This window comes from Berghia stephanieae, chromosome 5 (assembly GCF_034508935.2).
Source record: "Berghia stephanieae isolate SIO BIC M18660-M18661 chromosome 5, UCSD_Bste_1.3, whole genome shotgun sequence".
In the NCBI taxonomy this organism is placed as follows: domain Eukaryota; kingdom Metazoa; phylum Mollusca; class Gastropoda; order Nudibranchia; family Aeolidiidae; genus Berghia; species Berghia stephanieae.
In genome coordinates, this window is record NC_088364.1 from 20,281,338 (window position 1) to 20,296,337 (window position 15,000).

Here is a 15,000-nt window from a genome sequence, read left to right on the forward strand (position 1 = left end):
TTTGGCCAGAAAACTAGTCCTTCAAATATCGATCGATTTAAATGACCCTCATCTTGGCAAAAACTCTCAATCCTGGGACTTCGCGAAGTCCCAGGATTGAGAGTTTTTGCCAAGATGAGGGTCATTTAAATCGATCGATAATTGAAGGACGAGTTTTCTGGCCAAATTTTTAAATATGGGTTTTTCCAGGTACGGCAGTATGGTCCCTCCAGGCTTCAGAGCGTGGAATCGAATTATGAAGACTTGTCACCGTATGAGATTTGAGATGCATATCTGGGTAAGACTGACGGCTCTAGATTGAAATGTCCGAGGTGGTCTGGTCTACTGGGCTGGGGTATTTGCCGCTATGGGTCATGAATGTGGGTCAGTGGTATCTCGGACCAGGAAGATTTGGGGAAGGTGGGAGAGAGAGAGAGAGAGAGAGAGAGAGAGAGAGAGAAGGGAGAGAGGAGGAGAAAAGAGAGAGAAGAAGAAGTAAAGGAAGAGGAGGCAGAGAAAATAGAGGGCAATGAACAATAGAGAAAGAGAGAGAGAGAGGGGGAAGAGAGAAGAGAGAGAGGAAGAGAGAGGAGACGGAGGGAGAAAAAGGTGAGGAAGAAGGTAGGAGGGAGAGATGAGGAAAAAAAAGAGAGCAGAGAGAGAAGAAGATCAAGGAAGAGAGAGAGAAAATAGAGGACTAGTGAGCAATAGAGAAGAAGAGAGAGAGAAGAGAGGAGAGGAGAGAAGAGGGGGACAGAGGAGGAGAGGAGGAGGGGATTAAGCACAAAGAGAGAAACAGAAAAATGTTTCCTGTAGTCAATTTATCTGTTGTTGTTGTTGTTAGTATTGTGGTTGACGATGTGTTTTTTTGTCATTCTTGTTAATATTGTTTATGTTGCTGCTCCTGTCGCTGTTCCTGAAGTTGTTGTCGATGATTAGGATTGTCGTCGTGATAGTTGTAGTGTTTTGTTATTGTGGGTGGTGGTGATGACGACGATGTTGATAGCGATGGCGTTGTTGTCAACAGTGAGTGGAAATGATAGTGTTTTTTGTATGTATGTGTTTTTGTGTGTGTGTGGGTGGGTGTGTTGGCGATGATATTTGAAATTTTTTTAAAACTTTATCTGTCACGTTTTCATTTTTGTTTTGGCTTGTTTGTCTGTATGTGTGTGTATTTGTGTGTGTGTGTGTGTGTGTGTGTGTGTGTTTGTGTGTTTGTGTGTGTAGTTATTTTTGGTTGTACTGTAATGAGTGACCCATAATATACCCAAAAATACTATAAATTTGTCAAGGTGTATATATTGTTTAAATCATCATATCATTGTATTGATAAAACAACGGAAACAAGCATGCCTCCGATATGTTATTCAACAGTTCAACAGTTTTCGTCACACGAGCCAGTGATTATAATCATTGACAGGCTTCGATCTATTCTCTGTGATCGCTGACGCGAGGCGTGTGTATTTGATGTGGTCGTTCGTGAGGTGGGTGTAGTTGTATACGTATTAGGCCGTTCACTGCCGACCGTTAACCATTCGTACCACCACTTCACTGGCATTGAAAGAAAAATACACGTTCTTAAAAGTTTGGCCAGAAAACTCGTCCTTAATCGATCGATTAAATTGACCCTCAGCTTTATTTTTTTTTTAAACTCGTAAATCTGAAAATTCCTTAGTCCTAGGTTTGAGAGTTTTTGGTATTGATTTTGTATTGTTTTTTAATCGATCGATATTTGAAGGACGAGTATTCTGGCCAAAATTTTATAAATGTGTTTTATTTTGTTTTGTTTTTTAGAGTAAGGCCGTTTTGGCGTTCAGGAAGAACCAAGCAAAACAACATTGGCCATGCTTGATTGGGTCCAGGAATTTATTACTTGCCGAGACTAGTGGTTCCCACATACCATTAGTCGCTTTATAGTTTTAAAAATCGTGTCAGGCGTACACGTTGTTATGTTCCTTCATATTCAGACTTGTAGCCATAACTTTACCCCGGTTTCTGTTTGTTTTTTTTTAATGAGCTTTTTTATGTAGCGCAATATCCACTAAACGTGCTCAAAGCGCTTTACAAGGGGTCCCTTGTCAACAGCAAAATTTAACATGTAGGACGTGTCATGACGCCTGTTAGGAGATATAACAATTTTTCGGACAGAGACAACGCTGTTAATGGTCAGGTACTCATTTTACACCTGAGTACGGTGAGAGAATGTGATTAAAGAGCCGTTTCCAAGGACTCGACTATGCGCCGAGCGGGGCTCGAGACCCAGGACCTTCCGATCCGAAAGCGAGTGTCATACCATAAGAACACAAAGCCGCACAAGTAGGTGTCAAGTTAGAATCCAAAAGTGTCTAAAGCGCTGACAAAATCGTTTTGAAAGAATTCGAACAAAACACACCACGGCAATTTCGTCTATTCAGTTCTCCAGATTAGGATCATCCTGCAAATTATTATCTTTTCATTCTTTTGAAAAGGAAAACATTTTTCTTCATTATAAAAAAGCTTTTCATAACTACAAAAAAAAAAGTCTGAGATTTTACCAAATTTGAAATTTCAAAGATTACAAGGAGAGGGGAGGGGAGAGGGCTAGGTGCTCTGGCTAAGGTTTTTTATGACTTACACACTGTTTGCCTGTGAAAAATGGAGAGCTGGCAGCTATAAGAGATAAAGTTAGAAAAGATGTCCATGTGCGAGATAAATGAAAAAGATGTCCAAAAATGAATAAACAAATCAACAACCCTCCAATCAGCTGATGATCGAATCTCAGATATTCTGCCTGTCAAGCAGACGTCATATTATTCTCACGTCTTTAGAGGATACAACCATCGGATTAATGACAGCTTTAGACTTGGATTACACGCGTTTTTTTTTAATCCACTGTTATCCATGGGAGCGTAACAGACACAATTAAACTGTATTACCTTTGTAAGTCGTGATAACACCGTTTTAATCTCTCGTATCTTTATTATAATATCGTTGAACATCGTAATCGGTTTAAATCGCCCCCATTCTCCTGCCTCCAAGATCAATTTAAAGTAAAATGCATTTCAACGAGCTGCTATAAATAGAAATAGATATTTTGTAAAATGTCGAAATAGAAATCTCACCTAGGGTCGTTGACTTTTGGATTATCGGAATGCGTTTGATATGATAATATGTAAATTACATCTTGTGTTTGGTTTCTTGAACTACGAAAATAGTTCTAATTTCCTCATACTGATCATTTTGACTTAAAACGTGTTTTTTTTTTCAGAGTATTTCATTCGGACATAATATCAAATTTATATGGTGGGTCACATTTATAAAAATAACATGAATTGAGCTTTTTTGTATACGCTATATCCACGAAATATGCTTAAAGCGCTTTACAGGGGGCTTCTAGCGAACAGTTACACTTAACATGTAGGACGAGAAAATGAGACCTGTTAGGCGTAGCCATTTGAGAAATGGAAGAAAGGGGTCATGATGAAATGCTTTTTTAAAAATGGATTTTTGGGAGTTCAACCCGGGTATTTTGCCTTGCTATCAGTCGGTATTACACAAGGCATTGTACCGAGTAGTCACAATTTTCTGACTTGAGCAAACCAGTCAGTACTGCCGTAGTCCGGAAAACCCCATATTATTTTAAAATTTGTCCAGAAAACTCCTTCTTCAAATATCGATCGATTTAAATGACCCTCATCTTGGAAAAAAAAACCTCTCAAACCTGGGACTTCGTGAAGTCTCAGGTTTGAGAGGTTTTTTTCCAAGATTTAAATTTAAATCGATCGATATTTGAAGGAGGAGTTTTCTGGCCAAATTTTAAAATGATATGGGTTTTTCCAGACTACGGCAGAAGTAGTTGGGTTAATTTAGCTGTAGACGATTGCCGTAACAAATATATATAAGACTTACTAATCGGATTAACCCAAAACCTGCCGTATCCTCCTGAGCTCGGTTGTCTTCCGTCAGCCCCGAAAACACTAGATCCGTTCATCTATTATTGTGGCATATATCTTTTGTTCCTTGGCCGGAGGACACAATGATGTTTGATCCGATATACTATAATATTAGTTTGGTCCTATATTATGTGGCTCATGTTTGCAAGTGAATGAAGTGCTATTGTGGATTTTTCATGTGTGGGATTGGGTATCTTGTTTCATACCAAAGTTTTCTTCATTTCCTGACGGAAGCTCGTGGTGCTTTTGTCTATCCGCATTGTGGGTATTGGTGCTGTTTCATTAGTCTTAATTTTTTTTTTTTTTTTTTTTTTGGGGGGGGGGGGGGTCTGTCTCAAAGTGATTTTCTTAATTATATTAATTATAATTATATTCTTCATGTGTGTGTATACGACTGTGTATATTAGCGTGTCTGTGTGTATGTGTGTGTTTGTGTGTGTGTGTGTGTGTGTGTGTGTGTGTGTTTGTGTGTGTGGTTTTTAAACTCAGATATACAAATGAGTGATTTTTAAAAAAACTTTTGTCGTTTGTCTGTTTGGTAAAATTGCTTTATAGATATCAAAACCAAAACTCATATTTTGAATACTGTTAGTTAACGACAGGAAAGACTCGTTATTGTGTCTTCAATTTTCTCAGTTAAAAAAGTCAAGCGAATAAATTGCAGCAATGTGTTTTCTTAGTTATATAAATTACTTTTTAATGCTTTTGAGTGTTTTTAAATTTGCGGCTATGGCTGCCCTTACCACCACCACTAAAACCATAACCACTACTACTACTAATACTATTACTACTACTACTACTAATACTATTACTACTACTACTACTACTACTACTACTACTACTACTACTACTACTACTACTACTACTACTACTACTACTACTACTACTACTACTACTACTAATACTACTACTACTACTACTACTACTACGACGACGACGACTACTACTACTACTACTACTACTAATACTATTACTACTACTACTACTACTACTCCTACTACTACTACTACTACTACTACTACTACTACTACTACTACTACTACGACGACGACGACGACTACTACTACTACTACTACTACTACTACTACTACTACTACTACTACTACTACTACTACTACTAATACTACTACTACTACTACTACTACTACTACTATTACTTCTACTTGCTACGACGCAATGATGATGATGATGATGATGATGATAATAATGGTAATAATGATAATAATTATAATGGTGGTAATGAAAAAGTAGTAGTAGTAGTAGTAGTAGTAGTAGTAGTAGTAGTAGGAGGAGGAGGAGGAGGAGGAGGAGGAGGAGGAGGAGGAGGAGGAGAAGGGGGAGGAGGAGGAGTATAGTACGACCTCCACTGCTGATAAAACAATAAAAAAGTGAGTAATTGAATAGTATGACCCTATGCTTGGGCAATGAATGAAGCAATATAGCGGGCATAAAGAATGAAATAGTCTACATAAAATCATAAAGTGTGAGTATTTTGTGATTTAATTTTATCATTTTTTTTGTTTATGTACAGGAGAACGAGAAACAGCTTAGCCATTGGGAATTCCGGCATCGACTTTTGAAAAGGATGAAAGCTGGATACGATCACGCCCGTAAGTATCTGAATTCATAATGTCATCAAGGATCTGTCGCGTCCTGTCATTGGTTTTTTAAAATATATTTCTTGTAGTCCTTCAGAGCTATAGGCTCATGGATCCGGAGTTTATTCCGGTTTCTATAGCGTGAAACGGACAACAGCAATTGCTTGCTACCCTTTGGGTAGGGACTTCCACGAAGTATAAGACTTGACCGATTTTGCTGCAAAGTCCCAGGTTGAGTTTTTCAAGGACGAGAGTCATTTAAATCGATCGATATTTGTAGGATGTGTCTTCTGGCCAATTTTTTAAGGACATGTTTTTTTGTTTGTTTTATTTTTTTTTTTTTTTTGGGGGGGGGGGGGGGTGTTCCAGAGTACAGCAGTTAACTGGTTAAGGCAAACAACACTATCGTACTCTGGAAAAAAAAAGCCATATTTTAAAATTTGACCAGAAAACTCGTCCTTCAAATATCGATCGATTTAACCCTCTTCTTACTTCCCATTTTCAGGATTTTCACCAAAATTCAAACCCAACTCTAACACAAAAATAATTTTTTTTTATCCCTCAGACAGACATAATAGCAGTAAAATTCTTGCAATACATAGTTTCTTTAGCACAACATGCTCAACAACTCACTTTTTATTTTCTTTAAATTTGATGATGTACATAAGATAAAGGTTGGTTGTATCGTATCGAATGTGACGATTTTCCTATAGTTGGTAAGGAGAGGGTTAAACGACCCTAATCCTGGCAAAAACCTTTCAAACCTGGGACTTAAACACTTGAATGATCCGTGCCTTATCGTGTACTTGTATTATAAATCTATTATTGAACTCCATTTATTATCCCGGATAGGTTTCCCTGGCCTCCCATAAGTGGGCAGGGTAGGGTGGCTCTTATTGTGTCTTCTTTCCCCTGATATCTGTTTTCCAATTTGCTTTTTGTCTTTGTCTTGGAATTAAATTACTTGGTTTTGCCCTGGCCTAGGCCGTAGTGTTGGCTGGGAGGGGAAACATTCAAATTCATAGTTGTTGTTTTGGGAGAGGATATGTTTTTCCTTGTAAATCATCTCTCTGTTATTTATTGTTATATCTGTTATTTTGAATGTATAATATAAGCATTTGAGTGCATTCCTCTTTGTGGGATCTTGTGCTGGTGTCCAGGTGAGACATTTAGGTGACCTCAAACTAAGTACATTGATAGTGTTCTCTTGAAATCTACATCGGTTCCGTTTTTAAATCTTTCTTACTTTTCCCCCCAAGTCCTTTTAATTGTAAATCTAGAATCTTTTCACTATCCGATTTTCTTCCTTTTTACTGGCGCTGATATGACCTTAAATGTTTTAAAAACAAAAAACAATCCCAATTTATCGGTTATCGAAAGGTGTAAAATGCTTACCGTCTATCCGACTTCTATCTTTCACTGAAAGATCATTACTATGCTAACTATTCTTTTCTACTCCAGCGATAAATAATTTTTACCGTTTTGTTTATTTGTTTGTTTTGTTTTATTTTTTTGGGGGGAGGGGGTTGTTTTGTTTTGGTTTTGTTTTTGTTTTTTGTTTGTTTGTTTGTTTTTGGGGGTGGGGGGAGGGAGGGTTTTTTTTTTGTTCTGTTTTGTTTTGTTTTGTTTTTGTTTTTGTTTTTGTTTTGTTTTTTGTTGTATTTTTAAAGGGGAGTTCTTTTTTTTTTGCGAGGAGTGGGGGATGTTGTTTGTTTTGTTTTTGTTTTTTTTTCTTAAAGGGGTTTGGAAGGGGGTTGGGGGAGGGGGTATTTTTGTTTGTTTGTTTTCCTTAGTTTTTAACAATTATTTTTTTCTTTTCTTTCTCCTTATTTGTTTTTTGTTTGTTTTTGTTTTCTCCCTGCTTTGTTTTGTTTTCTTTTGCTCTTGTTTGTTTAACTTTTCTTTTGTTGCTTGCGACTTCAAAGAAAATGTCAAGGACGTCCCAGGTTTGAGAGATTTTGATAAAATAATTGTCATGTTGATAGATCGATATTTCAAGGACGAGTTTTCCGGTCAAAATTTTTAAAATGTGAATGTTCATAGTAGATCTATAATAGCTTGAACGTCATCAATCGACTGGTTTAAAAGTTGAAAGTGTTCGTAATCACGATCAGATTTCCCTCGCGTTAATTTTCTGATATTCTATTAGTCTGAATCCAGGTTAGGTTGCCAGCTACCTATTTTTATGCTGATTTTTTAAAATAGCTTTTTTTCTATTCGTTTGACATAGAAATATCAAAAAAGCATTTTGCTTATTTTCACGTTTGTTTTTTCTCAAAATACAGATTTTCTTGGATTTTTTCTTTTTCTTTTTTTTTTTTTTTTTTTAAGGGCGGAGTATATTAATTTGCAGGAGGTAAATTATTTTCTAGAAATAAACACTGATATCTGTCGTAAGAATTTCACATAGCACAGCGGCTTTGACTCGAATCCAGTGTGTTTTTGGTTACAGGTGACTTGTACTTTTTTGTTTTGTGTAGGTCTAATAATCCAAATGGTTTTATGCTCATTGTTGTAATGAACATATTCTTAAATCAACGCAAAACGTGGTCCATTACAGCACTGTTTAATCAAGCCCATAATTGCGAATTGCCAATTTGCTATGGTGCCTCCGTGTTTCTAAACAACAAATTAGCGCTGAGTTCGAGGGGTTTTTTGGGGGGGTTTTTTTACCGATATGCAAGGCATTTGACATGGTGATTGTTTTAAAAATTAAAATTAAGATTCCAACTAAAGGCTGTGGGAAATGGAATCAGTATCAAAGATGTTTGTTTTTCTTTTTAAATTCTATATATTATCACAAATTCCTAGGCTAAGAGGAAAACTTATGTCAATTTATTTCCACTTTCTTTGGCATTTATCTGCAAACTGTTTGGCATTATTTCAAAATAACTATCTGGTAGTCATTTCATGGAGTATCGTTGACATCGACTGAAATATAACAAAGCGTTTTGTTTCATCATTTGACCCCAGCTAACAGTTCAGACAAAAGCGTCATCCTCAATCGATAGCTCTCTCTCTCTGAAACGTTTCGGCATTAGTTTTAGTTCGTCATCAACGACCTTCGTCGTTTTGAGGCATATTGAAAGTTTAATGCTGATTTTAGATTGATTATGTAGAACTTCCGTACAAAATGTCGTGACGTGAACGACTATTCTGCCGTAATGTGAATAATGGTCGTATCGCCTAACAGGCGTCATGTCTCGTCCTACGTGTTGCTTTTGGTAAAGCGCTTTGAGAAAGTTTATTGGATATTCTCCGCTTGTTTGTTTGTTTTGTTTTATGGGGGTTTTTTTCTCTTTATGTCTTATCTTTATTTTATTTTGTTTTTGTTTATGTTTGTTGTTGTTTATTTAATTTTTTTTTTCTTTTCACGTTTTTAAAAAAAAATTGGCCAGAAAATTCCTCCTTCAAATATCGATAGCTTAACACTCTTAAACCTCATCCACACTCGAGTCGAATTGGGCAATGTGTGTTAAGTGCCTTGTCCATGGGCATACTGTCACTAATCCGGCCACTGACCACGTTGAACAACGCTTGACTTTTGTGACAAAACGGGACACCATACCGCTGAGCCACCGACCACACAAACTGCTCGATTGAGGCGATGGGTCACTTTTGTGATTACAGCTTTCACTTAAAAAAAAAAAATTGAGCATTTATGTAGAGCGATATCCACTAAACGTGTTCAAAGCGCTTTACAAAGGGTCCCTGGTCAACAGCAATCCTTTACATGTAGGACTGACTGGGCATGACTCCTGTTTGGCGATATTACAATTTTTTTCGGACAGAGACAACACTGTTAACGGCTATGTACTCATTTTACACCCAAGTACGGTGAGAGTATGTGAGTAAAGAGCCTTTTCCAAGGACTCAACTAAACGCCGAGCAAGGCTCATACCCACGATCTTCCGATCCGAAAGCGAGTGTCATACCACTAGACCACATAGCCGCACGCCGCTAAATCTAAAATGAAATGCAAAGGCACGCACAGATGGCTCGAGGGATTTCTTTTCCAGTCAAATCAATTCAATAATTATTTTTTTGTCCACATATGTTACTCATTTCATATAGGTTGATATGAGAAAAATATGATAATTAATGTTTTTCTCATTTTAACCGACAGCTTGTTTTTTTTTTAAATCGTAATCATTAATTATGTGGCAATTGATATTGAATCCATTGATATTACCCATTTTGTTAATAACAAAATAGACTAGACCGAGAAAATACAAGACTAGTGGGGCTTTGCAAGGTCCCGGGTTTGAGGGTTTTTTGCCAAGAGGAGGTTCATTTAAATCGATCGATATTTGAAGGACGAGTTTTCTGGACAATTTTTTAAATACATGTTTCTCAAGAGTGCGGCAGTTAACTGATTAAATTAAATCACACCCCATACCATCCCCAATCCATCCACCCTTTCCGTCTCAACCCCTTGTTGAATCAGACGCTACCATTTCCCGTCTCAACCCCTTGTTGAATCAAGGACTACCCTTTCCCGTCTCAATCCCTTGTTCAATTAGGGACTACCCTTTCCCCGTCTCAATCCCTTGTTGAATCAAAGACTACCCTTTCCCGTCTCAACCCCTTATTGAATCAGAGACTACCCTTTCCCGTCTCAACCCCTTATTGAATCAGAGACTACCCTTTCCCGTCTCAACCCCTTATTGAATCAGAGACTACCCTTTCCCGTCTCAACCCCTTGTTGAATCAGACACTACCTTTTCCCGTCTCAACCCCTTATTGAATCAGAGACTACCTTTTCCCGTCTCAGTCCCTTGTTGAATGAGACACTACCCTTTTCCGTCTCAACCCCTTGTTGAATCAGACACTACCTTTTCCCGTCTCAACCCCTTGTTGAATCAGAGATTACCTGTTCTCGTCTCAACCCCTTGTTGAATCAGACACAACCCTTTCCCGTCTCAACCCCTTGTTGAATCAGACACAACCCTTTCCCGTCTCAACCCCTTGTTGAATCAGACACTACCCTTTTCTCGTCTCAACCTCTTGTTGAATCAAAGAGTCTTGATTTTCCTCTGCTCCACTTTCGTTTTCTATTTATTTATTTTTTGTTACGTGATTTAATGAGATTACGACCAGCTAAAGATAGTAACGATTATGATGGCCTGTATCGATTTCGACTCACGCCAGCCGACAGAAAGGCGTGATGTATTTTTCAATGTTAAGGACAACTCATAATTGTAATATATGTTATTGTGTTGGGCTTATTTGGGTGTTGGAAATTGAATTTAAAATGAATATTATGAATCTTCAACTTTAATGGTGTTCCTTTTTATTTGAGGAGAAAAAGATTAATTATCATAAATCAACTTTCATAATTTTTTTTTAATTTGACTTTAATTATACTTGTCATTAGATCTACGCGATGTAATCCCGATTGGAAACGAAGAGTCACACATAGTTCTTGTTGTATTTTTTGTTTATTTGTTTTGTTTTGTTTTTGTTCCTTTGCACATGTTTTGTTTCTTGTTGTTTGTTGGTTTTTTTTTGTTTTGTTTTTTTTTTTTTTGTTTTTTTTTTTGTTGGTGTTGTTGTTGCGTGTTTATTTGTTCGTTCGTTCGTCTTTTTGTTTGTTTGTTTTGATTGTTGTTGTTTTGTTGTTTTTGTTTGATTTGATTTGGGTATTTTTTTTACTTTTGTTTCTTTCTTTCTTTTTTCTTTCTGCTGGACGTAACCATGGAGAAATATGGGGACTGAAGGAACCGTCGCTAAAGATAGTATGCGCTCGGCTAAGAAGCTCACAACATTACCATCCGGAAGTATAACGGAACATCACACAAACTATGTGTAATATTAAACGTTTCTAGTTTGGTTAATAAAGTAAAGTGATAATTACTCATAAACGCGGATGGCAAAAAACGATAACAAAGACCTGAGTAACGTCAACTTCGAACTATCCATAATATTATTCGGGTGGTTAACTGAGTTCTTGGATTTGTGGCATCGTTGGCCAATCTCTCATCTTGCGTATTGAGTGTTGAGAAAACTGTTACTTCAAATATCGAGCGATTGAAATGACAAATTGATAAATATTTGACAAATACTTGAGGCTTTGAAGAAGTCAAAATGAAGGACCAAAATGAAAAAAAAAGTGTTTTGTAAGCGTGCGGCAGAATAGCTCATGCATGTAAATACATGCGAGTATGAGTGAATTTATAGATATATATATATATATATATATATATATATATATATGTGTGTGTGTGTGTGTGTGTGTGTGTTTGTGTGTGTGTGTGTGTGGGTGTTACTTTTGGGGATGAATTAAATGCTCACCGACTTTTAAATATTAGAAAAAAAGAAATATATATAATATGTGTTATTGCTGCTGGTTCGATCGTTACCAATGATAACTGTAAAGTCAGCATACACGCGATTATTCACACCTCGATTTTTTCCTGTCTTATATTCTATTATATTATTATTAATATTATGACATTGTGTCGACGGGTCTTTCTCTAATATAAACATGATTTGAGCGACAGCCGACAGTGGTTATTAATAGATATCATTTAATTCAATTCAGCTCTGCCTTTGTATCGGTGACAAAATTAACCCCGTGGGTGCGGGATTCGATGTTAGCATAATATCCTGGCATCATCCCTTACACGGGTTTTTGTTTGTTTTGGGTTTTCTCACAGAGTAATTAGGACGTCGCAACGATGAAACTCTCGCTTCACTGAAGGCCTTCGCTCGTCTCACATCACCGTCATGAGTCCCTCTAGGTGACAAACGATTCGTTTTACATTTATACCCAAAGAAATAAAAAAAGAATAATGGTGATATGAAATAAGGTCAGTCCGTCTCACTGTGAAAGAGTTAATTATTAAGAGTGAGCTCAGCCAAAGGATGAGAGAGAATGGCTATTGACTCACTTTCCGATCTACGGTCTAGTAATATTCAACAGTACATCTCATCTTTGTAGGTGGTGAATATTCAATTTAAATTTCGATTCAATGAGCGATATTCCTTCTCGTTAGATTCAGTGAAAATCACAGTTAACGACACATGTCATTGTAGAGCTTTGACAATGTAGTGGATTATTTTCTTCTGTGTAAATGCCAAAATTTGAGGTGTTATGAATCTTTTATCTTATTTCTGGACTTGCTTTAAATTATCGCTAATTTTAAGAGTTAAATTGTGCCGAGTTTGATCGAATACAGGCGTTCATTCCACAATGCGGTTTATCTCGGTTAAGTTTAGGCAACTGAACCTCTTGACGTATGGGAAGTTTTGTTTGTCCGACTCTTTGTTCAATCATTAATTTACTTCTCAACTCTTTCAAAATTTGCCATTATAAATCTAGCTGGATTTTTGTTTTGTTTTTTGTCTGTTTGTTGTTTGTTTTTTTTGTGTGTTGTTTTTTGTTTTTGTTTGTTTTTTTTTTGTTAATATTAATAATAATAATAATAATATATAATAATAATTAATAATAATCATATTATAATAATATATATATAATATAATATTATAATTATTATATAATTAATTAATTAATAATAATAATAATAATAATAATATATAATAATTAATAATATAATAATATAATAATAATAATAATATAATAGTATCTAGTAGTAGTAGTTAGTATATAATATATAATAATAATTATATTTATTATATAATTATAATAATAATAATAATATATTATAATACAATAATAATAATAATTAATATATTTAATAATATATAAATAATTATATAATAATAATATAATAATAATAATAATAATAATAATAATATAATAATAATAATAATAAAATATAATAATAATAATATGTATATAGTAATGTGTAGGTAGTAGTTAGTATAGTAGTTATAATTAATAATAATAATATATTAATAATAATATATATATAATAATGATGCTCTCTCTCTCTCTCCATCTCTCTCTCCATCTCTCTCTCTCTCTCTCTCTCTCTCTCTCTCTCTCTCTTCTTCTTCTTCTTCTTCTTCTTCTTCTTCTTCTTCTTCTTATTCTTCTGCTTCTTCGTTTTGTGGAAACCTCCAATATTGTCGAGGATCACTTCACAGTTCTCTCTCTCTCTCTCTCTCTCTCTCTCTCTCTCTCTCTCTCTCTCTCTCTCTCTCTCTCTCTCTCTCTCCTTCTCTTTCTTTCTTTCTTTCTTTCTCTCCTACATGATCTGCTATATTTTTTACAATTATCCCCCACACACATGTCATTCTTTGACCATTCTCATTTTGAAGACATGTCGTAGCCAAAGACTTCTCACTCGCTTAAAGGTACAGTCGCGTACTAGATATATTAGAAAGAGAAGATAATATAGGGAAAATTTTCTCTCGAAGCAGATTGGTGGATGGGTGCTCCGCTTTTTTGTGATAAGCACTATAATATCAAAAATATGATTTGTTCTTTTTTTTTTTTTTTTTTTTTTTTTTTTTTTTTTTTTTTTTTGGTATTGTCAAAAGCATTTTTTTTTAAATTGATCCAATAGATTTTAGTAAGTTTGTCTTCGTCTTTTATTGTTGTTCATGATATTTCTCCACTTTTTTTATGGCTCCATATGTCAAAAGTACCCATCATTATTTTTATCCAGGTTCAATGCCATACATGAGCATCGTTCCCATTGCATATTAATAATAATATTATGTTTCAGCAGGGTAGTGTGATACTGCGATCATTGTGGTCTTTGCTTTGCAACCTTATTATAGATAGTTCCAACCCCGAAACCCCGCCACGTTGTGAAAATTTAAGCAAATCACCGCGGCCTTGACCACTTCCTAACGCTACACTGCGGCTGATGCCTAGGCCATCCCAGTTTTCCCTTGGAATAGACACTAGAGAAAATTTACCCTTATGGACGAATAAAGGGAATTTTATATATTCAATTTTTTTACATTAAAAAAAAATAAAGCATTTATATGGCGCAATATTCACTAAACGTGTTCAAAGCGCTTTACAAGGGGTCCCTGACCAACAGCAACACTTAACATGTAGGATGGGACATGACGCCTTTTGGGTGATATTACAGTTTTTCGGACAGAGACAACGCTGTCAACTGCCAGGTACTCATTTTACACCTGAGTACGGTGAGAGAAAGTGAGTAAAGAGCCTTTTCCATAGGGCTCAACTATGCGCCGAGCGAGGCTCGAACCCAGGACCTTCTTTATATTGATTTATTTTATTCCTGTGCAGGTCCACCCGAGCCTCCAACCCAGGTGAGATTGCACGTTGCCAGCGACAGTTCTCTCTTGGTGACGTTTGACGAGCCCCAGCGTCACAATGGAGCTGTGGTTACCCGATACAAAGGTGAGCCAATCATTTATGGGCAACCGTTTAGTATAGCCTTTTCATTGGTCTCGTCCTTCTTATTCTCTTTTATACCTCTTTCTCCTCCCCGCCTTCTCTTAACCCCTTCCTTCTCTTCCTCTTCCACCCCACCATTCTTCTCCTTACCACCCCCCCCCCCCCCCCCCCCCCCCCCCTCCTTCTCTGCCTGTTCATATTTTTC

The 15,000-nt window shown here is 36.3% G+C and overlaps 1 protein-coding gene across 2 annotated transcripts in view; it reads left to right on the forward strand.

Moving 5' to 3' along the window:
* Window positions 1–15,000, forward strand: part of LOC144972563 (ankyrin repeat and fibronectin type-III domain-containing protein 1-like) — a 253,729-nt gene that overhangs the window by 227,814 nt on the left and 10,915 nt on the right. For both annotated transcript variants that reach the window (XM_078913916.1, XM_078913917.1), the window contains 2 exons: window positions 5,443–5,521; window positions 14,685–14,798. In XM_078913916.1, the coding sequence (XP_078770042.1) occupies window positions 5,443–5,521; window positions 14,685–14,798 (193 nt within the window). The remainder of the gene's footprint in view (window positions 1–5,442; window positions 5,522–14,684; window positions 14,799–15,000) is intronic.